The sequence below is a fragment of the Dreissena polymorpha genome, chromosome 16 (genome assembly GCF_020536995.1).
Source record: "Dreissena polymorpha isolate Duluth1 chromosome 16, UMN_Dpol_1.0, whole genome shotgun sequence".
NCBI classification, from domain to species: Eukaryota; Metazoa; Mollusca; class Bivalvia; order Myida; family Dreissenidae; genus Dreissena; species Dreissena polymorpha.
Genome location: NC_068370.1, coordinates 924833 through 950467, shown reverse-complemented (window position 1 = coordinate 950467; position 25635 = coordinate 924833). Strand labels below are relative to the sequence as shown.

General features: G+C 33.4%; 2 protein-coding genes and 1 long non-coding RNA gene across 4 annotated transcripts in view; all 3 read left to right on the top strand.

Annotated features, from left to right (window-relative positions):
- LOC127862944 (uncharacterized) overlaps positions 1–8983 on the top strand; it is a 32563-nt gene extending 23580 nt beyond the window's left edge. The window contains exons 5-9 of the mRNA XM_052402209.1: positions 786–953; positions 4157–4396; positions 7304–7400; positions 7719–7782; positions 8563–8983. Coding sequence (XP_052258169.1) covers positions 786–953; positions 4157–4396; positions 7304–7400; positions 7719–7782; positions 8563–8745 — 752 coding nt within the window. The 3' untranslated portion in view covers positions 8746–8983. The remainder of the gene's footprint in view (positions 1–785; positions 954–4156; positions 4397–7303; positions 7401–7718; positions 7783–8562) is intronic.
- A 211-nt stretch (positions 8984–9194) lies between these two features.
- On the top strand, positions 9195–12686 carry LOC127862945 (uncharacterized). 2 transcript variants are annotated; one of them, XR_008040876.1, is made up of 4 exons: positions 9195–9631; positions 10612–10694; positions 12006–12101; positions 12354–12686. XR_008040876.1 is itself a non-coding variant. In XM_052402210.1 (3 exons), exons 1-3 carry the CDS (start codon positions 10620–10622, stop codon positions 12654–12656), a joined length of 474 nt encoding a protein of 157 aa, XP_052258170.1. In that variant the 5' UTR covers positions 10378–10619; the 3' UTR covers positions 12657–12686. The 2 variants fall into 2 exon arrangements, 1 of the variants encoding a protein (XP_052258170.1); XM_052402210.1 differs by lacking the exon at positions 9195–9631 and having other exon boundaries at positions 10378–10694.
- Positions 12687–12740: 54 nt separating this feature from the next.
- LOC127862855 (uncharacterized) lies at positions 12741–17073 on the top strand. The gene is made up of 3 exons (XR_008040821.1): positions 12741–14243; positions 14581–14676; positions 14957–17073. It is a non-coding gene; the product is annotated as an uncharacterized LOC127862855 (long non-coding RNA).
- The last annotated feature ends 8562 nt before the right edge of the window (positions 17074–25635 follow it).

Sequence of the window (25635 nt, the reverse complement as noted above, 5' to 3'; positions counted from 1 at the left end):
TTCCTTCTTTTTATATCTGAATTCAAGCTTCTCATTTTTGCATCATTTAACTTGTGTAAATTGACGCGACTGTGAATATTATCTTAATTGATATTCCACACTTTGCTGTTTTAATAAAAATGAGTGTTATTTCAAGGTACGCATACGAATATTTGACGTTGAAATAACATGTGTTGAACAATGATTACCTTTATTTAAATATTTTTACAAAGAAATTGAGTATGCATGTATAACTGTATACATCCATTTGTTATTTCATTCAGAACTTTATCGGATTTAAACAAGCTGGCTGCATTTATTTAGAATGGTCTATGCGAAGCGAGTGTTCGATGGCATAGACGGGGTCGTGTATATAAATTGACAATTTCCGCATAGACAAACACGTCACGTCTATGCGGCGACACGCCAATGCAATTTCACATTCATGTCAGTGCAGGTTTCCGTAGGGCGATACGTTAATGGCTAAATGTTTCACCATGCTTTTATGTATAAAACTCATAGCTAAATACTTTTCCTGAGATCCCTGTAAAATACGCGTTTTCACCGACTACATATTATGTGACCAATCGCAAGACGTTGTGATAATCAAATGTCGTCCATAACATACAAGTACTTCACAACAATACATACCTTAAATAATTCATACAATTATTTGGGTCACAACAGATTTTTGAAAAAGCTCGTCTGCCCAGACCGTGCAGAAATTGTTTAATAAAATAATATACACAATGTTAACTTGTGTCACACCTATGTATTACTAATTTTTGGTTCGCTGCTTCTTGCAGATACGATTGAGATATTAAAGGCTCCTAATGCCACATACGATGTTGAGCCCAACATGAAGATTGTCATTGCCATAGATGTCATCACGGACCCAGACTGGCAGCACCAGATTAGCTACAAATGGTTCTGGTACTTGCCAGTTATCACGGCGACCGGTGACCAGATTATAGGTCAGTGTAGTCAGGTCAACAACACGTTCATTTTGAACCCTAAACAATTGTTACAAAAGTTTTTTTAACTGATCCGTAATGGTAGGATGTACTTAATATCATTTGAAAAGTGTACACAAATCGGACTACTGGGAAGTTTTGTTTATGCAAGTATTGACTTACAATTAATGATATGTGTGTCTATGCTTAGGTTTTGGGGGCAAATAATTAATTAACCCTCTCCCACTCAGAAGGTCAATGAAAATGGCTGTTTGCAATTAGTATAAAGCTATAACTGCCTGAGAGTAACTTGAAGTCGGTTACGGCTTTATGCTGTTTGCTGCTCATGAGTTTTAAATGGTTGGAAACAAAATCTTTAAAACTTGAATCCAATAAATTAAACTTTCTAAGGGACTACACATGCGTCAAAATATGCATCCAAGTGGTAAAGGATCATCAAACTCGGTATCCCAGAACTTTTCTAGACTGTTATTTCTGTCATCTACAATTTTTAATAGCTTGCAACAGACTTCACCCTGTGGAAAGTGCCGATCACATAAAAACATATATAATGCTTAAAGGTAAAGGTCATGCTTAGAGGTTAAAGGTGAAATAAAAGATGATTATACAAAACATGTATGGGCTTCATCATTTATTGGGAAACTATAATTTTATTTCCCACACATTTTCACTGTTGGTTATGACATGTTGTAGTGTTGTATCAAGGCCTAATCAACTGGCGCCCCGCCATGCCTAAGTTTTCGGAGTGCCACTCTACCCCTTGCAAAGCCCATTAGCGCGATGTGCCATTTTATTTAGATCCCTATGTTTAAAGTCTTATCTGATTTTACAATCGTTTGTTATCTCGATGTCCCGAAAACATGCATATTAATGCATGACTGCGTATGATGCAATGAAAGAGGGCCTATGACCCGAAAAGTGCTGTAAAAATCAATATTCACCCCGTAGCATTTAGTTGCGCGAGTTGGTATGAGCTCCAAATATGATATGTTAACCCTGCCTACAGCATTGTTGTGATGCATCTGTCATTCTGATTGGCTAAGCGGCCTTATCAATAGAAACCAATCAGAAAAAGCAGTTTGTTCTTAATAAAACGGCGTGGGTTTTGTGTCAACGAATTAATGATAGTCACTCACGTTTCTTAACGACAAACTTCGACGAGCCAAATTTTTGGCACAGACTATTTATCTGATTTATCTGCGACTTTACGTAGTGTTATTCAAACTAAAATGATCCGACATCTTTTTGTTTATATCAGAATATTTGTAAGACGCAAGGTCGTAACGGTATAGATTGTAATTACTTAGAGTTTAGCCGAGTTTCGAATACTGTATTAAACAAGTCAAACCCACGCAAATTTTAAAGAACTCTTATTTACATGTTTAGCAATTTTAGCTCATCTATTTTTTGGAAAAAAATGAGCTAATCTCATCACATGAACGTCGGCGTCTGCGTCGGCGAAGGCGTCTACGTCTGCGTCTGCTCGGCGTCATGTTAAGTTTTGTGTTTAGGTGCATTTTTCTCATGAAGTATCCATGCTACTGCATTCAAACTTAGTACTCTTACTAACTGTTATGAGGGGACTGGGCAGGCAAAGTAAAGTTGTCATTTCAACGGAATTATGACCCTTTTTTTACTAAGTAACTTTAAATATATTTTTTAGATCCTCTTTACTTCTAAAGTATCAAGGCTATCGCTTTCAAACTTTAACTACTTTCATACTTCCATGGGGGTACTGTACCTGAAAAGTTGAATTTTACCTTGACCTTTAAATGACTTTGACTCTCATGGTCAATTTATTAAATTTTGCTAAAATTGCCATACCTTCTTTATTTATGATCAGATTTGATACATACTTTGACAAAACAACAATAACCGGACATACCACAATAGACTCCACCCAAACCATCCCCCATGCTCCATGCAAGAATCCCTTACACCAAAAATGATTTTTTCCCCATGTTTTTCTTATTTTTGAAAGATCATCTAATAAATGACTATAACCTCACACTATACCACCCTCTCAACCCCCCGACCACTTCGACCCACCAACATAAATACTGTTTCTTTTTTAAGCTATTTTCATTATTGTATTTTTGAAAGACATTTTAACCATTTCACCCAAGAATCCCCCCCACATAAAAGATGATTTTTTTAGTGTGTTTCTTATTTGTGGAAGATAATGTAATAAATAACCACACCCCACACTATACATCCCTCTCCATTCCCACACCTCATTCATTTTTAATTGAAGTTTTGAGATAGGTCCTTACAATATAAAAACAAAAAAATGAGCAGTCTGCACCCGCTATGCGGTGCTCTTGTTTTATTATGTAATGACTTCCTATTTCATGACTGGCAAACCGGCATATACATGTACCGCCGTTTGTTTAACTCTCATTGTCACGAGGGACACGCGGATATCTAACGCTGATTGAAACTTTCTTTGTTCAATGCTTCATTATTTTATGAATACTGACATGATTACTGTCAAACATGGCATTTAGTAAAGGCATTACGAAACATGTGTTATTTTGTTCATTCAGGGACGTATACCAACACATGCACGTCCCTGGTTCATGCAACCTTTTCATTTGAAAACGACAAGAGCGTTCGATATGAATGTGATGTCATTGCAAAAACTCGACGTACGCTTAACATAAACATCCGGACAGTTTAATTTCAAATAAGTTCTGCCATGATCAGTTAAAGCTGTGATTAAAAGTTTTAAAAAGTTGAACAAATCTTATGTGTCTTTTGTAAGAGAATCGACGTGTGCAATGCCTTTTTTTAGCCATTCGCCATGCCCCTCTGCCCTTCTAGATTAAACACTTCATGATGTGTTACTAGCACTGTAGGATTCTGAATTTCATTGTTACTTAAATGATATATCTCATTTGAGAAAATAATTTCATAATTCCAAATTTCGTTCTTCGTAGCTTAACCAATAATGTTACTCTTTAGAAAAGAATGTGATTCTGAATTTCCATCTATGTAAATCACCAATATTTCTACCCTTCAGATGAGCAGCACTTCCATCTTTGATCAGTATTTATAGCTATCACTGACCATCGAGTGGAATAATTTCTGGTTGTTTACATATAGTGGCTTAAAGATGATTTCTTCATGTATACATCTATAAATTGTTTTTGATAAATCGCTATGTTCATTGAATTTTACTCACTGATATAACTACCTTACAGAGAAGCAGCCACTCCCACCCACCTCCAGCTATGACAAGTACTTCAAGCTGTCACTGTCGGGCAAGGAGCTGACCTTCACCATACCCGACGTGAAAACACCTGTAATGGCGGACAATACGGCCGAGTATGATCTCTACCAGGACCTCACGGATGACAGGCTCTTCTCCATCAATATCAGCCACAAGTTTGACTATCGAGTGGTGAACTTCACCGTAAAAGGAAAGGAGCTGGAAAAAACAAGTAGGACTTCAATTTTTTCGAATATTGCACGGTTGTATTTCATCCTCCTTATATCTGAATTCCAGCTTTTCATTTTTGCATCATTAAACTTGTGTAAATTGACGCGACTATGCATATACTCTTAATTGATATTCCACACTTTGCTGTTTTAATACAAATGAGTGTTATTTCAAGTTACGCATACGAATATATGAGTTTGAAATAACATGTGTTGAACAATGATAATCTTTATTAAAATATGTTCACAAAGAACTTGAGTATGCATGTATATCTGTATACATCCATTTGTTATTTCATTCAGAACTTTATTGCATTTAAACTTTGTGGCTGGAATGCATTAATTAAGAATGGTCTATGCGGAGCGAGTGTTCGATGGCATAGACGGGGTCGTGTATATAAATTGACAATTTCCGCATAGACAAACACGTCACGCCTATGCGGTGACAGGCCAATGCGGTTTCACATCCATGTCAGTGCAGGTTTCCGTAGGGCGATACGTTAATGGCTACATGTTTCACCATGCTTTAATGTATAAAACTCATAGCTAAATACTTTTCCTGAGATCCCTGTAAAATAAGCGTATTCATCGACTACATATTATGTGACCAATCGCAAGACGTTGTGATAATCAGATGTCGTCCATAACATACAAGTACTTCACAACAATACATACCTTGAATGATTTATACAATTATTTGGGTCGCAACATATTTTTTAAAAAGCTCGTCTGACCAGACCGTGCAGAAATCGTTTAATAAAATAATATATACATTATTTTACCTTGTGTCACACCTATGTATAACTCAATTGTTTCGCTTGAATTGGTTTTAAGTCAATGTGGTTGTTATTTTTGGTGTTTTGTATTTCATGAGCAAATGTAAAAAAAAAGAGCTTTTATTTATTTTAGCTCGATTTCATCGAAAGCCTAAGGCTTTTTGAAACGCTCTCGTGTCCGTTTTCTGATTCTTTAACGATAATAAACGTGGTATTGTATTGGTACATTTAGTGCTAAAAGTTGAATATAATATACTTACACTTAAGATTACAGACTATTTCATGAAATTATTCAAGAAGGTTTGAACGACGATCAGTTATACTTCGAAATACTTTACTTATAGACATCGATTTAACGTTTTCAAATGCATGGAACTAACAAAAGGTTACCGCTGTAAACCTCATCATCGCTTGATGTTAACCTTCCAATAATATTTGTAAAGCAACAGTATACCTTTTGTATATATACGTACTTCAACAAAGAGAAAAACGTCAATAAATGCTCAATACTTATATGAACTGCGGTTTAATAATGCATTGTATGGAAATTGAGCACCTGTTTAGAATAAAAAATAGTGGATGTAAATAAGAATGTTTATGTTGAGTTTCAGAATTACTATGTATAAAGTAAAATGTGTTTACCCATTGTTTTCGTTAAAAAATGTCTTTACATTAACATACCTTACTTATTTATTTTGAAGTGGACTAAGGACAATCTGTTCTGATGATCATGGCAACATGGGTTAATAACGTAATATTTATTTACGATTTGTACTGCCTTTAAAAAAAACGATCGCTTATATAGCAATTAAATTGTAGTATCCATGTAATAGTGCAATTATTGGCAACAACCATCAGTGTAATCCGTTCAAGGTCATATTGTGACAATCCGCTGTAAACAAGATTAAACTATATTTTGTCGAAGTGTTCGATTTGGGAACGTATGCCGGCAATCTATGGCCTGGTGAATATATAAATGTCCCGGATTAGGTCATTACGCTCAGTCTAGTTCCATCTAAAAAAGAAAACGTCTACCACATTGTGTCGTTATAAGTATGATATAAATGTATGATCCTAGCGATTGCATTAAAATGAACGAGTGAACGAGTAGTTCATTGAACCATGTCCGTCGCACAAGATTAATGCTCTGTACTATCGACTTTTTTAGACTAAATTATCGTTGTTTATTGACTTTGTATCAAATTGTACAAAACGCTTTAAGATAACAAATTCGTATGGATATGTAAGGTTGTGTGTTCGTGCCTATGCGAATTCGTTATTATTTGGCCGGAATAAAAATTGATTCACATCTTAATAGCGACGTACGTTGATTGATCGTCGTGTAGTAATCACAGTATGCAGCAAAACGTCATTATTTTAAAACAATGTTAGGATAATTCGGTAATTTAATAAGTCTTTTAAATAATCGGCTATTATTGCCAAAGAAGAAGGATGCAAATCCGTTCACAAGTACGACCATATGGCCGGTCGATTAATATTTGACCAGATTAAAAAATATTTCGCTGCCGTATTCACACAAAAACCGGGAATGTTCAATACGATCGTACATAAAGCGGTTTTCCCCTAACGACGTTTGTAAAAATATATACAAAGTTGAAAGCCCAATACATGGATTGGATTTTAATCGTTTTGCTATGTTGTTACTTTCGTGCTTTTCCAGCAGCAGATAAATATAGTCAAAATCAATATTTGTATTTACTCACTAAACACTTCAGCCACGGGGTTTAAAACCAATATGCTTACATATATGTAATATCCCCCACGATCTCAAAATGAAACCATTTAATGTGACCAACATATTGTTAATTACAAAAACACACAACCATGCGGCGTTGAGATTCCTTTATAAAATCGACGGTATGCCATTAAACTGTCCAGTACGGGATCGGTTACTTCAACTTCAACTGCCTTCATCACATTTGACCCTCTGTCCGCTTGTTACACATTTAATTATTTTTAATTTTTTGAAAAAATGAGAAGCACAACAAGGGTGCCGTAGACAGGCACTATTCATGACTAATATAAATTGGTTTATATTTGCAGCAATATGAACTGTTAAAAGGCTCCTTTTTTATTTTTCATATATTGATTTTTGTTTCAATAACAATGCAGAGGCGTCAACATCCCAAGCGCATGTGTACATCGGAATTGGGCTCGGTGCCGTTGTGTTAGTTGTCACAGCAGCAGTTATGATCTTCATAAGACAGAAGTAAGCTTAAATGTTACTTGTCAATATTATATATATATATATATATATATATATATATATATATATATATATATATATATATATATATATATATATATATATATATATATATATTCAATGTGAAATAAAATATACTGAATGAAACGTAAATGGTTTACTGTATACGATTTCACTTAATACATCCAATGCGACAAAACATGCATGATGTATGTTTAAGTACTTAATACAATTTTTTTAAATGTATTTATTTATTGATGTATTAATGTATTTATTTGTATTTATAATTCTTAAATTTACATTGAACCTTTGTTAAAAAAGACGAAGGAGGCATAACACCCCCAGCTCTCCGATGGCAGACCCCGCACTAACTCCGATAGATGCAGTACGTTGCAACCCATTGATACAAACACAATTACTTATAATTTTTGCTCTAGACGATCCGTTATATTGATGATATAACACACACGTACAATTTTTAAAACAACAATATATTTGGGAAAGACGAATATTGGTAAAGTGATCGACTTTTTTTCTTAATCTTTTGCTCACTCCCTCGTTGCCTGCCGACCTTTTTTCTAGGTGATTGATCAAATAAAAGGTATGTTAAAAATATAAGCGATTAGCTAGCACGCAACGAGGAAGTGAGCAAAAAAATCAGAAAACAATGATTGTGTTAATTCCAATTCCAAAATCTTTATTCTGAAACGATCAAATGATCAGTGTTTGCCCAAACCACCATGTAAACCAAATAATGTGTTACTGTAATGGCAACTGAACATAATCGACTGATTCTGTCTAAAAACTTTTATATGCACATATTAGAATAAGCAAGATGTAAATTGATTTGTTTCGCACGGTTGATTATATAAAAAACAGGACTGCAGACGATTCCTCGATAAAACTGTAAAATGACGTCAATGTGGTATTCAATGATCATCGCCAACTGATAGTATTCAAATTGTTAAACAGACGCTATTAAAATGATTGCAATCAATACCAAGGTTGTGAATATCCTAATTATATAATATTTAATTTGATAATGATTCATACAATATGATATTTTAAAGAATTGCGCACACACGAAACGATAAATGTCTTCTATATTCATATAATATGGCATCGTAATGAACATGAATAAGATCACACTTACCTTATTATGCAGGGAAGAGGGAATCAAACACGGACAGAGAGTATTCAGATGGGCAGCGATTTTGTACGCTTTGCAGACCATGATGTATATAATTCGAGTGATTTTGTTGACGAAGAGAATGTCACAACAACGAGCCTTCAATCTAACGACCCGCAATCAAGGAAGCCACTAGTAGCACGATCAATGGTTAATTAAAACCATTGACGGCACAGCTTTCAAGGGGAATACCAATACCATTGAAACCAAAGGACTAACCGTTACGTTAAACGAGCTTCACTTTCAACATGACACCAGTGCCAACAGAGCTTTCAATGGGTATACATGCCCCGCTTAAAATAAGACAAGCAATTGTCCCTTCGCACAGAACATAAATGACATTACATTTTTCTATTCATAATTTGCAATCTTGTAAAATGGGGAGGAATAGTTTAATAAAAATAAAAAAAACAATGTTTCTTAGTAACATTCGTATAAATATACATTATGTATAACAATCACAATACCAAATGAACATTTATTTGTGAAGAAAATGTTTAGATCAATAGTATTCTCTTAAACAGGAATCTGTTTGTATATGTTTGCGACTTATTGTGTGTGTGTGTGTGTGTTTGTTTGTTTGTTTGTTTGTGTGTGTGTGTGTGTGTGTGTGTGTGTGTGTGTGTGTGTGTGTGTGTGTGTGTGTGTGTGTGTGTGTGTGTGTGTGTGTGTGTGTGTGTGTGTGTGTGTGAGTTTGTAAAACCTACCAACCGGGGAAAATCGTATGAATACACACCAACAAACCGGGGAACACCTACCAACCGGGGAATTCCCCGGTTGGTTTTAGGCGAAAATCTCTAATCTACGTGAATGAAATACCAAACTGTCAATTTAAATTAGAAATCCAACGCCTTCCCCGATTAGCGGGTTTGTGGCATGCACAAAATATACACAAATCTTCACCATATTACAATCGAGTGTGTATCCAGGCTTATAACAGTTCCCCGGTTGCGCTGTTTAAAAATCATACACTCGGTATTTATATCATTTAGTGAAAGTCAGTTGGAAAAATGGAGTTTCGAGCGAACAAACGCATTAAACTAAGGTAAGTTTTTTAATTATGTTTATAATTTTTAATTACTATTAAAAAGCGCTTTTATGTAAACGTTAAAGTAATACTGGAAGACGAATTCTAAAGATCGATTTATATAAATATCATTTGATTACAAAGCTTGTTTTACGGTACATATTTCAAGAATATATTTTATAAATATACGTTAAACAAAGTAGAGCTCTACGCAGTTTTTAGCTCGACTATATATATACAGTGGAGCTATCCTACTCACCCCGGCGTCGGCGTTAGCATGAGCGTTAGCGTGAGCGTTGGAATGTTAAAGTTTGCGTACCACCTCAAATATTGTCTATGTCCCTTGACATATTGCTTTTATATTTTGCATACTTCTTTACCAACATGACCCCAATCTATAAACAAGAGCAGACAACTGTAACAAGCATCTTGTAAGAATTATGGTCACTTTTTTCCACTTAAAATATGCATATTATTGATAAATCTTTGTGAAAGTTTACGTACCACCTCAAATATTTTCTATGTCCCTTGACATATTGCTTTTATATTTTGCATACTTCTTTACCAACATGACCCCAATCTATAAACAAGAGCAGACAACTGTAACAAGCATTTTGTAAGAATTATGGCCCCGTTTTTCCACTTAAAATATGCATATTATTGATAAATCTTTGTTACAGTTTACGTACCACCTCAAATATTTTCTATGTCCCTTGACATATTGCTTTTATATTTTGCGTACTTCTTTACCAACATGACCCCAATCTATAAACAAGAGCAGACTACTGTAAACAGCATTTTGTAAGAATTATGGCTCCTTAGTGATTTTGTTATTACTACACATGCCTAAATACATATTATGTATATCATGAAATTAATGTAATTTGTGTACAAGGAATTAATGTCAATGTGTTGTACTAAATGGTTTTATGAATAACGAACTTTTTAACTCTGACTAGATTATGTGTTATACCATTTTTTATTGTTGTTGTGAATAGGCAACACAATGACTACTAGATCTACGGACAGCCAGGAACCAGGACAAACAACATCCGTACACACGGAAGAAGTCGATGAGACGGTTTGTAATATTTCACTATGTCGAAGCTACTAAGGCGTATTTTCTGGTTTGGTTTAGTCTTCAGTGAAATAGGCGTAATTTTGCCTTAAATTATATTGTGCCAATATTTATTCCGGGTGGTGCTAATTGGTATTTGGGCTTAACATAACACGTACGTCGATGATCATTATATTAACATGTTATGCGAATTTTAAAAGAATAAAATATTGTTTACCAGTTGTAGTGACTTTGAACTACTTGTCTTTCAAAATCTTCATATACACAAAGAATTTAGAATTTACACCTGTCAATGAAACTGGTGCGCATGTGTATTAACCACTGTAGTTTATAAACATCGACTTCATCATAATCACAAAAACGTTAATTATCGCTTATCCAAGAAGTGTAATATCATTAATTTTTATTTTCAGTGTAAGACTTATACGCTGCCAATTACTGTGTATGAAACTCTGAGACATTAAGAAATTTAACTTGCGTGTTACATATGGTCATTGGTTGATATTTCATCTTAACGACAAAAAAACAATAGCGTCTACTCGATATTTTGCTATACGATACATTCTGACATGGGTAAGAAAAGATAGTTCATTTTACACCAACCACCGCACAATACATACATGATTTACCGTGAACCACAGTCCGTTCACCAGTTCTTTTTTCTTCCAACACATTTGTCCAGAGAAGTACAATACCTTTCATTTAACCGTGCATACATTTCGTCTTATTAGTATCTGTAAAAAAATATTCCTTGTATACTTTTTCGAACTTTGATAACATGTTTGGAACAACCTGGTATATGTTAAGACTTGCTACGTCGGTGTATTCAGCCAATCTTTAAACATGCTTGATACGTTCAAGATAAATAATCAAAGATATGTTAAATTTGAAACCGTTTTGTTAAAAAAAACAAAAAAAAAAACCGTTTTGTTGAAATTGATCATTTAAATGCAACCTTTAAAAATGTTTTATGGGTGTTTTTCAGTTTGTTATTATGTCGACAAAACAAGCTATCAATCTGTTTCAAATCTTCCCCAATGACAGTGAACGGCAAAAAATAAAACATGTGATGTAAGATAAGCAAAAGTAAACTATTTTGGACGAAGGTGAATTAAACTTGTATTATACCATCGGTTGCAAACATTTACACAAAATTCTCATGTCACTTAGATTTTCTACATCTTAATAAAAGGCCACATGAGTGATGATATCAATTGAAAATGCTGCTACTAAAGAATTGCAATTTCAACTGATACTAAGTAACGTGGATGTATGAATCTTACTCTATTATTGTCTCATTGAATTGTGTTGCAGAGTACCGAAACTAAAGAACATAGCGACACTGCACACGAGTACAATTCACAAGATGCAGCAGAAAATATGTTGAACAGTGAATCATCGGATATCGATGTACGTAAACTTATAACGATTTTGTGATTGCAATACAGTACACACATTTAAACATTTTATCTAAGATTATATATAGTTCCGATTTTTTTCAAGCTCTAGTATCGAACTGTAATTAAGACATGCATTCTGGTAAGTGTTATGTTACACTTACACATTTTTATGGATGTAGTTCACCAACAACAAATTATGATGTTGTGATATTTTCATATTTTTATATGATCTCACACACAGGAAAACAACTTTATTTTACAGGATAGTGACAATGACAAAGACTATATTCCGGAAGAAGGCGATGCATCGTCAGATGAGTCGATAGTTGTCGAACTCATACCAAACATTCAAAGATTTCAAAAAAAGACAGCGTCAACACTACCTCCTGTTGAATCCTTGCAATCTCGTGCACGTGACGAATCATCCGCAGAGGCACACAAAACCAACATCACCATCGCTCAAACAAATAACAGTGAATACAGACATTACGATAAGAGATTTTATTGCATGTTTTGCGAAAAGGCTCAAATAAAACTAAAAAAAACATTTGCTTTTGCAGCATAAAGATGGGCAAGATGTGAAAGATCTATTAAATACGGAAAATTCAGCAGAAAATAAAAAATGTATGAAAAAATAAGGAACGTAGGGAACCATCTCCATAATGTTAAAGTATTGCGAGATGGCCAAGGACAGCTGTTTGTGTCATACAGACAAAGTCACAATCAACGCGTAGCTGAGACGAGTATGGACCTTGTCCTTACTGTTACGGGTATTACCCGAAGAAAATCCTGTGGAGGCACACTCAAAAATGTAAGTTTACAATGCGGCGTGATCAAGAAAACGACTCGCTTTAGAGAGCAGCCTGCTATTACCAAAATCAAAAGAAGGAAGCACTATTTTAAGACGAGTAATCGAGTCCATGAGAAACGACGAAATAAGTCGCAAAGTCAAAAGTGATAATACAATCCTTGCATTCGGTGAAAAACTCTGTACAAAAAGGGGCCATGATGAAAAGCAACACAATTATATTAGACAGAAGTTAAGAGAAGTTGGTAGATTGCTGAAAGACATGCGATCTTGTCCAGGCAATGTTGAAAAGTCTTTGGAGAATTTCATGTATTCAGATGCTTTCAAATTTATTACACAATCTTGCAAAAACGTTGCAGGCTTCGACGGAAACACCAATACTTATGCTACACCATCATTAGCCTTAAAGATTGGCACAACGCTTCAGAAATGTCTAAAAATTCTAATTTCGAAAGGAATCGAAACAAACAACCAGGATCTGCAAACAAGGGCTGAGGAGCTTTCCAAACTATTTGAAATTAATTGGACGGAGGACGTGTCTTCCAATGCCCTAAGAACACTTCATGAGGCTAAGCAGAACAGTCAGAAAGAACTGTTGCCATTGGCAAATGATGTCAAAGTAATGTCTGAATACTTACGACATGAAGCAGAAACACATGCAAATACCTTACAAGAATCAGCAAGTGATTGCGAGAAAAGGCAAGCATGGCATAAGTTGTCTGAAATCTGCTTGTGTTTAATCGAAACGATCAGACGATGTGTCAAAAATGACAGTCGAAGAATATTCAAAAAACAAATTGACAAATGACGATGGAGAATTAGATTGATGTTTAACAAAACTGGAAAAAAACCTGTGCCGTTATTTTTACCGTACAGAGATTATTGCAAAACGAGGTCGAATAGCTGCAGTACTGTTTCCAAGACAGGTGAAAGAAAATATCGACCTGCTCATACGCAGCAGAAATTCTCTAACAAACTGTTTAAATAGTAAATATCTTTTCCCAACAAAATCTGCATCATCGCATATTCGTGGGACAGATTTATTACGTTCAATAGCAATTGACTGTGGAGCTGAACATCCGAAAAGGCTTCGTTCTACAAAGTTAAGGAAACATATTGCCACAATGACTAGGCTTTTTAACTTGTCTGAAAATGAAATAGACATTCTAGCTAAATTTCTTGGTCACGACATTCGGGTACATAGAGAATTCTACAGATAACCAGATGGAACCATGCAGGTTGCCAAAGTCAGCAAGCTGCTCATGATGATGGAAAGTGGACAAATTACCAGAAATTCTGTCAATTCGCTAGACGATATTGATGTGGACGACGAATGTATTGTAGGTATGTCGCATTTTTAGTGTTAAATTCATACAGTAAACTTAATGTTAATAATGGGCTCATTACCGAACTTGATTACCTAAAGTGATAAAAAGAATTACAAACATTTTCTGAAATATACTTGTGTTATGCAAGGCAATTCTTTTTTATCGGAGACGACCAGGTAAGGCGGAATTTAAAGTCTACACTCATTTTGTGCTCAGTAAGGTTTACATTGGCTACTTCTAATTTTTCAATTTCAATGCACTAACTGCATATTTATTTGGTGTGCTTCGGTTGTTTCCATCATTGCTATATTATAAACTATATATATTTTTTGATCTTGTGATTTACACGACAGATGAACAATATTCTTCTGAATTATCAGAAAATAAAAATACTGAAGACCTTGAAACTCTGCTTCCCAGCACCAGTCAACCAAAAATAACAGACAAAGGTATGCATACACATGTGGATGCATTTAAGTTATGTATCTCCAAGTTTCTTATGTTCCTTAGAACATGATTTGCTTACATGTAATTGTTTGATTCATTAGGCAAAATAATGTTTCCAAATTTGTCGTGTGACATCGATGTCATTATCAGGTGCCGTAAGTACCTGGACGCTTTTGTCGTAAATTTGCTATGAAAAATTGTACTGAAGTATATATATTTAATATGGATATCTTACACATGGCAGTTAGCGACGTCATATGGTGTTTTATTATCCATGTACAGAAAAGGGTACTTCAAATACCAGGAGAACAAAACAAGCAGCCAAAAAGCAACGGAGTGAAGACGAAAACAGGAGCTGTTCACAGACACTTAGATCGTTTTTTGATAATTGGTAAATTACCAGGGAAAAAATCATTACTTGCATGTATTGAAAGTGAGAATGACCTTCACAACAGAAGTTGGAAAAATGTCAAAGACTTTTGCATAAATTTAATTGAAACAAAAAAGCGACGGGGACTTTTAACTTAAAAAAATATAACACATATAATGCACGTTTAGGAGAATACGTTAAAGGATGAAGTTGCCACATGTGTTTTGTGTGTTTTCTTGTTCTATATACTCTTTTCGAAAACGATATATGTGTGCTTATTGTATTTGAATGTTTTATTAATACGGTTCAGTCAAAAACGATATTTGTTCATAATCATATCGCCGAACAAATAAGGATTGGTATATAGTTCGGCCAAAGAGTGTTTCTTTGTACTTTCTATTACGAGTTTCTACGAGTTACTCACTATACAAGTTATTTTTTACCCCAAACTTGGTGAATATGAATGAATATAGCAAACATGATAACAAATCAATCTAGAAGGCTAAACGTTCAGAGAAGGCACAAAAAAATTCAGTCGGATAAATGGAAACAAACATTTTGTTCAAGCATAACAAACAAACACTTTTAGATATAATAAGATAAATGTAAATAACATAAAAAAAACTACTGCTAAACTACTGCTACAATGTGAAGAATACAAATGAATATTTTGTCAATTTTACAAAATTTGTTTTGAATGACAGGTGTCTGACTTGCAGTTGAGTACTTAATAGTTATTTTAAAGTAAAAATTTACCAATATGTAAATTATTGCGTAAATATCGCACTAGAATTGATTAAATAGTTGTTAAATATTACAATAATTTCCTACACAGACTTTTGTGCATTTGTTTTGCGTGTAGATATTCACATTAACTATCAATTCACATATTTGCTTTGTGTATATAATTGGTATGTTTATTTTCAGAATTGAGTCACACTGTTATAATTTCCCTGTTGGTACATATTATTTTTAAGTTGGCACCAACAAGGGTCTAACAATTGATTCACATGTGCACTCCCCAGTAAGTATATATACTATAATGTAAGTGATGCAAAATAATATTAAACTACGTGTTTGATAAGTGTTTGCTTTGGTACATATTTAATTATTAGTGTTTTTATAAAATGATAATGCTGTCAAAGTCAGCGATGATAATACGTGTATAACAACATTAATTATAACATTTTTATATTGTTTTCAACAAATAATATATGGTTGACACATCGGCATAAATTTTCAGTGCTTAAAATACACTCTTTCTATTATATTTTATGCAAAAATTAGGTACATAAGTTGGTTTACATAAAGGTAGTTTGAACAAAATACGTGAATTCAAATCTTGAAAAAAGGTGTTTGGTTTGCAAGGGAAAACTAAGCGATTGCCAGTGACTATTTTCCTTAAAATATAATCTGTTATTTCGACAGGTAGAATTTAATGTGAGTTCATTATTAACGTTAACCCGTTTTTGGCATTCTCTACTCAAACAAGTGCATACATACTGTATTTTTTTAATACAGCACATGTGTAATGGTATCACAGTTGTAGAATTGGAATTCATATATTATAACAATAAATACTGATCATTATTCAGATTGACCTACCGCCGTAGACTAAGTCACTGGCGCATCAAAATGCATTGTTATCAAGTCGTTTTGCTAGTTTACTAAACTAATTTGTTTCTCAGGCCTCGCCACATTCGTTGTGAAACGTTCATGATTGTTTAAACTTTCAGATTTTATTATTTTTGAAAATGCAATAAATGTATTTAAGACAATTTAAGTGAAGTGGAAGTTGCCCTGCGTGTGAATGAATTTTCTGATGTTTACCTGTTTCAGGGGATTAAATGCATGAGTTATTTTATAATGTCAGAGTAAGGACAAAGTAAATTTACACTACTCAATCTACATGCTTATGGGCAGTTCTACTTTTAGGATAAAAAACTTCATAGTACGTGAACATCGTGAATATTTTTTTCTGATGGAAAAAAGGAATTAAACAAATAAGCCGCCTCCCCCTCTCCTTCATTCGGTTTGACAAAAAGCATGGCCTAAAACAAAAACATTATTTTTTAGTTTTAAGAACGAATTGTATTCATTTGTTGATTAATTCACCATGATTGATATGCTATAATGCAGCACTTGCATGTTTGTAGTCGGCTTATAGCTAATAAAGTCATAAATGTATTGTTTGATTTGCGTTATGTCTCGTATGCTTATTTTGATGTGAATAATATTTGAGTCAATCAAATGAGGCATTTTTGCAGAACTTATATAAGGTCATATAATAAACATATTTAATTTAAATATTGTTTCATACATATTCCTTTCAATTTTTGTGCTAACTTAAATATTATCCATGAACGTGCACGCCATTGTCCTATCAACAACGGTACCATGATTACACACAATTACCCCTGTTGGTAAACGCAAGTTCCCCGTTGGACATTATTGAAGTTCCACAGGGATAGCGCGCTTAAGTTCCTCTCTTGGTTAACACAATTCCCCTGTTGGCACACATTAAAGTTCCACGGTTGGTACGCACATAGTACCCCTGTTGGTATACACCGTTCCCCAGTTGGAACACATTGAAGTGCCACATTTGGAACGCACTAAGTTCCCCTGTTGGTATACACCATTCCCCTGTTGGTACACATTGAAGTTCCACAGTTGGTACGCACTTAGTACCCCTGTTGGTATACACCGTTCCCCAGTTGGCACACATCGCAGTTCCTCATTTGGTACGCACATAATTCCCCGGTGTGCATGTAAAATTTTCTTTGATTTATTACCCTATTTATCATAATTGTTATGTCAAAATCGTATTTTAGGTTCGACACTTGTCTGTTTTTTATCACTTTCAGCTTTCTAGAATATGTGGAAATGGTGGTCCCCGGTTGGTAGGTTTAGAACACATTTCCCCGGTTGGAAGGTTTTACAAGTATGTGTGTGTGTGTGTGTGTGTGTGTGTGTGTGTGTGTGTGTGTGTGTGTGTGTGTGTGTGTGTGTGTGTGTGTGTGTGTGTGTGTGTGTGTGTGTATGTGTGTGTGTGTGTGTGTGTGTGTGTGTGTGTGTGTGTGTGTGTGTGTGTGTGTGTGTGTGTGTGTGTGTGTGTGTGTGTGTGTGTGTGTGTGTGTGTGTGTGTGTGTGTGTGTGTGTGTGTGTGTGTGTGTGTGTGTGTGTGTGTGTGTGTGTGTGTGTGTGTGTGTGTGTGTGTGTGTGTGTGTGTGTCCTTCATATCCTTACAGGATGTTCTTACAGTCCATTATTTCGTTGACGCTTTCTTTCATGATGTTAAATCTGTTTTTATCATGTTTATGATACTATGTTTACAAAGACAGTTGGAATTTGTGAATTTCTTCTTTTACAAGAATGCGAATTTAACGCACTACTTTACTGAATAATGTAAAAAATAAAATTTATAACCTTTTTTTGTATTTGCATTACGGAAATCTCAAGTTAACAGACTGTTGGCTTAATATTCGTAGTGCGGAGTGAGCTAGGTGTTGGACAAAATACACAATAATATGGAGTTACAAATTAGTTTGACCTTTGTTAATTCACTTTGAAATCACATATCATATCAAGTATACTTATTTTAATGAAACTACCAGTGTAACATAACATGGGTTATTCTTGTTTGTTATTTACACTGGATGAATGCGTTCCGCTATTTTAGACATGTTAATATTTTTGTGCGTGTATTGTCCGAAATGATGAATGTGATATAATGTTTCTGTACTTCGATATTATATATTATATATATATATATATATATATATATATATATATCATTACAATGTTACATATATCTTTCATTAACGGAAAGTATAGTTACATACATTGCACGCACACATTTGTCTGTTATATTGTTTCCTTAAAAAACTGTAAATCGTGCGCAACCATCTCGAAGCTAGTTTTTCTAAGATCTCTGAACATATATTTCGATGTTATTTATCATTGAGATCAATGAACTGTTAATGCAGTATACTGTGTTTGTTATATATCAATGAGGCATAAAGTGATAGTATATTGAGCCATTCGATTTCAATATTATTGTTTCATGAGATAAATAATCTATATCGAGCACATGCACTTGAATTTTATATATTTATTAAATGAATGTATATCTAGCGTAAGTATTTTGATGTTTTTCTTAGGTAAATCAAAGTTACATATGTGCTGGCTAAATTTTCCTGAGATGAATCAACTATTGAATGCATGCATTTTGATTTTCTTTAGTTGTTTGTTTACAGATATAACATTATATTGTGAAGATGTATTTTTTTTAGATAACATAACTGTTTAACTTATACTCGTATATTGTTGCTTCTGAAATGAATGAAATGTATATTGTGTACACATATTTTTACCTTATTTCTTCCTTCAACTAAATTTTTGTATATTGATCGCATATTTAGATTATTGGTTTCATTTTCCCTGATATGTTATAACTGTAAATGGTGCAAATGTATATCGATTTGTTTTTTATTTCCGGTCTTAAAAGTACGGGATATTGTTCACATACATTTTGATATTTTGATTTCACAAACATTAAATCTATACCGTTTTGTTGTTAGGGAACAGGTATTAATTATACTAGGAACAACAAATACACTTATAGTGCTTTTCATTTACTGTTTACAAATGTTGAAGAAGTTACTTTTTTACCTTACATGACTATGTAGCATATACGTATGTTTATCGTTCGCTTTTTTAGAGGTAGGACATTAAAATAAATATATATACTCAATACCAATTATTTTGTTTAAGGGAATACAGCTAAAATAGTTAGTCTCCTATTTTCATAAAACTCAACTTACTAGAAGTAAACAAGCACTGTCAAATTTAAATTCAAACATTTCCGATAAAAAAGGTGAAGGCGTTTTGTTTGAAAACATGCGTAGTTTCATTGAAGCAGTGTATCATTTTGTGTCGCCATTTCGAACACCCAGAGTGAGAAAACACTTTCAAATATTTATGCAAACTCTAGTCGTGAAATGCGTACCTTTTACTGGTTCAGCTCTATTATGTGTAAGAGTTCTGTTCATCTTAATTTGTGCGTAGCCGAATTAAGAGTTACAGATAATCATTACTGTTTTGGATTCTTAAGTTAAAAGCAAGTGACAAGATAATAAAATTGTTCGTTTGGTGCTAGCACGTCAAAATATCAATAAAAAAAATGTTTTTATGTTATTTGAACACGCTTCGTCCACAACCACTAAGAATAATGTTGCCCTTTAATTGTATCAACGATTTCATAATGTGAACAATATCAAGTTTAACGTCGAAGTGTTTGTGGCGTAAATATAAATAATTCGGTTTTGTGAATCACTTCTATTTTAGGAGCCAAGACGCGATTCTCACGAACTGCCCAAATCCCTATTTGTGTTCGCTGGTAAATATTCGGATATCGCCTCGGGAAATTCACATGAAATGCATTATCACACAAAAAATAAAAATAAAAATTTGTATCACATTAAATCTATGTTGCGAGACCACATATATCGCTAAAATTTCGGATATTGCTATAAGAAATATTAAATTGTAATGGGTTTACTCTATTTTATGAAATATTTTTCGACATTTTGGTTGGTTTTAAGTATAAATGTTTCTTTACTATAACGGTGTTTTGTTTGAATATACATGAGTTAGTGGTATATATATATATATATATATATATATATATATATATATATATATATATATATATATATATATATATATATATATATATATATATATCGCCTCAAAGTGTTTCAAGTATTTTACTATTGGACATCTTAACATAATTAAGTAATTTAATTTAAAAATCAAATTATATGCTTTATTTGTTTTCATGTTTAATCACGATGCTATGTTAATGTTTATTTACACTATTGTCGTGATTGAGTACGTATGGACTAAGTGTTTTTTTCAGCTATTGATGAATCGGTTAAAACAACAACAGGTTACAATGGTCATTCCATTGCGGTTATCCAGTTTAAATCATTGGTTTGCTTAATGTTGTTCGGTATATCCAGTGTTAATCATGTTTTGTGCGTAATGTTGTATTATATGTATTGTCTTGTAAAGAATAGCCAATTGGTCATATGCCTTTAATCAAAAACTAGCGGTACGGATTAATATCCTGTTAATGATTCTTAAGTTTCATTTCATCTACATGTATATATTTGATAAAAGCTGATTATTCGAATTACTTGTTGATATCTTTGTGAAACTACATAAAACTTCCCCCGATTCATATTCTAAGGGAGTGTTATTGCGTGACATCCGTTGTGCTTAAATTAAAAATAGCTTAACGTAAAATGTGAGATACGTTAGGAAAACATTTTGTAATCGTCATTGACCATAATTTGCATTCCACAAAATGCAAAATGGCGGACACTCGATAACATTAAAATGGATAACTGTCAGCATTTTTGGATAAAATAATGTTCTTCGATGTTTCACCATTAAATATTAAACTTCAAACGTTTTATATTAAAAAACAATATAAGAGGAAGACATTATTTATTATGTGATGTCAATAAAGATAATAAGTCGCCATATTATGTTTTCTTATTCTAACATAACAGCAGTTTCCTTAAAAGTTAGCGCACTTTACGAACTCATTGCATGGAGATTTAAAAAACATATATTATTGAACACAAGTAAAAATAGCAGACTGGTGGCAATAATGTTATTAAGTTTAATTGCTGCGTTAAGGATCTGTTTTATTTGGTGAAGATTTACTGACAATGTTATAAGTTTGTCACAAAATATGCGTGCAAGTGTTCGACATAAAGCTTTTACCAACAAACTACAAGCTCGTCGACTTTTTGCTATCTTAAATTGTTAAAAATGGCAATTTAATCAAGTGAACTTCACAAACATATTTTTTAGACAGATTTTGATTCACGTCGAAGTAGTTACTCTACACAGTAACTTTATTTATGTATGTATTTAACTTTATTTTCTTACAAGTCAACTCGCAAAATGTCGACTGGCGGTTAACTATAGCTGTTATTGGTTATGAGCAAACTTGTATATGTACACACACATATTGTATAGCATAATTATATGATGTGTATGTTAAGCTACACTGAACTTAAATTGAATTTAATCATACTCTCAGTCTTTTTCGCTTTACTCATTAAGCATGGAATAAACTTGTGTAACGCGATTACTAAATTGCTTTATTCTAACAATTAATTAGTTATTTATACAAATCATAGTACAAACTGAAGATCATGTCAGAGATTAACTTAATTACATATATTATACGAAATGGTATCGTTATCGTTTACATAGTATTGATATGTATACAATGCAATGTATCCATCCAATGTTTTCGTCTTATTTTACGAATTAATCTTTTATTTTAAGACATTGTTCCGAAACTGACGGTTTGACAACAGCACCGTCACTATGTTTAAAAGCATATACTTTGTATTTGCGTGCTCTTTTTTAGTTGCTGATTTTTTTGCACTTAATTAACAGATTGGTTAGATAAAAAATAAACCGTATTTCCTTATGAAATGTTGCGTATATATTGTACATAGTGTTTTGTATAAGAAGCTTAAGTCCCTTCCCCGTATTTATTGTCTATATTGGAATAATTATGCATATTTTGTTCAAAGCGTCTATGCCAACAAAATTCTTCTAGCTGTATTATACACATTTTAAAAACTAAAGTTAGTAACGCCAGTTTACAATAGTCTATAATTATGAACATATACTTGAATTAACAATAACTTTCTGAAAAAACAAAACAAAACAACGTAGATCGTGTTTGATGGACTTTTTTGTTATTAACACCCAACCACATGTTAACTTTTTATATCGTCCGTTTTATTTTTATGTTTAATATGGTTTCCATTTTTTAGTATTTTCCTTAATGTTTATATATTCATTTCTTAAATGTTCTATTATTATTTCGACGTTTGTATATTGTTTGAATTAATGATTCCTTAAAAGTCTTACAGGTTCTTATAAGTCTGATAATTTGTTTCGGGAATATATGATGTTGGTTTTTACTCTCACGGTGGATGTATGGATATCATTCTTTCCTATGGTATATTACAGTATAATAAAAATAACCGCTTTCTTAACAAGTTAGTGTGTGTTTGTTATAATCCAAACCAACAGCTTACTGAACTTAGAAGGAGTAAGTATTCACACGATTATTGGTTTCAGGTTATGGGTCATGTACGTTTTAAAGTCACACACGTGTGTTCCTACTTTGAATGTTACGTCGTTCTGAATCTTGTCATATTGATTTTATTACACTTTAAAAGAACATAAACGGATAAGCTGAGTAATGAACTCTGTTACCATGATCAAAGTAAATGTAAGTTTTCTTCAATTTGAAATAATTGTATGAATGAAGAAGCACGCACAAATGACACAACAACTCGGGTTACCATAAGATATTTAGTCCGAATGAGATGCATCTAAAAGTAAACACCACACAAGCTAGGTAACCATCTTATATCAAGTGTAATTGAAAGTCAGTAACAAGCATATACGTACCTACAACACCAATGACACTCTCCATAGCAGTAAGTTAACAATACGATAGCAAGTCTGCATGGAAGACAGCTACATGCAGATAACTACGGGCACATCATCATATAAGTTACACTATGGTTACAGGAGATGTTACTATAAGAAGTACGTGTGTGCTGTTTGCTTTACAATACGCCATACAAAACACACATACAGAAGCAAATCTATATTGCAATAAAAAATGTCATTCAACCAATACACATACAGACAATTAATAATATGATATCGCTGTCCTATAATGTAATCGCAAATGTTACTCCCCAAAAGAGCTAAATACACTATGATTTCGAAAGTCTTTGCCGGCATAAAACATGTAACCGTCACCACAGCTATGTTACACTAAGATATCGTCATTGTTCTGATATCACTGAATCAAAAATCATTTAAGTTTGCTTAATTATTTTCATTTAAAATGTCTAATTTGGATAAAATTAGGAATACAAAACGAAACCTAAAAGGTAAATTTTCAAAAAACGTTCCAAAGAACAGAAAAATGTGGATTTAAATGAACGTATAACCGACAATCAGGATGTCTGGTATGACCACTGTTATTTTGATGATTTTTCTATCGGATCGTCGGTAAGCGTGACCACATGTGAAAACAGCGATGCCAGTTTGAAAATTGGTAGACGTGTCGTTGAACTCGACACATTGGCCGAATCGCTTTCAGCATGGTGTCCTTGTAAAGAACCATACGTTTACTTAACACAGAAGAAAGCAGGGATTTCGGACTGCCATGTGTATTGGACAAACAGTGTAGCAATTGTGTTGCAATTAATAATGTGGTTACTGGACGAAACGGTGGCAGAGTTTATGACATGTACGCAAAGCTTGCATTGGGTAAGACTTTTTTGTGTTTTTGGTACATTGGTGCATTACATAGGCAAGGCGTTGAACACGCCAAATGGGCAGAATGTCACAAATTCAACAAAAGTACAAATTATAAAGTCATTATCGTTTAAAATGTAAAAAACAATATATACAATTGTATGTTTTTTCTATATTAAAATTCGAATTTAATCTACTAGACACCACACATTATTATTCAAAGAGATTCTTTGATGAATTTCATATAAATACACAGAAAATGTATGAGCTAAAATCATCGTCCAGTCTCGAAAAACAACCCTTCATTGTCCTTTCGAAATCAATGCTATTTATACATATACAATTTAACATGAAAAAACATTTAACAATGTAATAATGTTATTCAGCTCAAAATCACTGCAAATCACCAAATGTATAGAAAGCAAGGCACCATCTACAAAAACAAAATCACTGGCAATGTCGAAAACAAATTCCATTACTCCTGTTCCAATGCAATCGTAGTGCGCCTTAACACTCACGAGCAACCTGTTGGTGTTCTCTTTGAAGAAGAGTGTGTTGTTAACGGATGCATATCCTACACTCAGTGGCCTCTTCATTACGACATTTGGAACATTTTGAAAATGAAACAGGTATTACTGTAAAAACATTATTATTTGCTTACCACTTATATGTTTGAATTTGTGTGGGTCCTCTAAATAAAAACAAATGTTCAAACAAGATGTATATGTTAGGTCTAAATCAGTCATAAGTTTTAACAATTCATGAATTCAATAACACATTAGATGACTTTTTACCAACAGCTAAAAAAAGCAACGGCTGTACATTTGCAAATTAAAGTTGTGTATGTAGTATTAATCTTTGTTTATGAGTGATACATATCCAACGTGCTATTAATTCCGTTGGATTACTTTTGCTTTGTATTATTAACCCCACTAACTTTGATCATATGTACTTGTTCGTATTAATGATGTAGTTCGTACATTTTAACGAACTTTCTTAATGGTTGAGTTTCAAACAAAGGAATTTATGATTTATTGTTAACTTCAGTGTTAAAATACACGTGTGATACAGCTAGCTAAAATGTATGTATACTTTATGATCGCATGTTGTTGACCATATTTACATTTTTGAAAGCTTAACACATGTAATTCAAGAAAGTATTTTTGGGTCAATTTTCACCATTCATGTTAGGTGTAATTGACAGTTAAATATG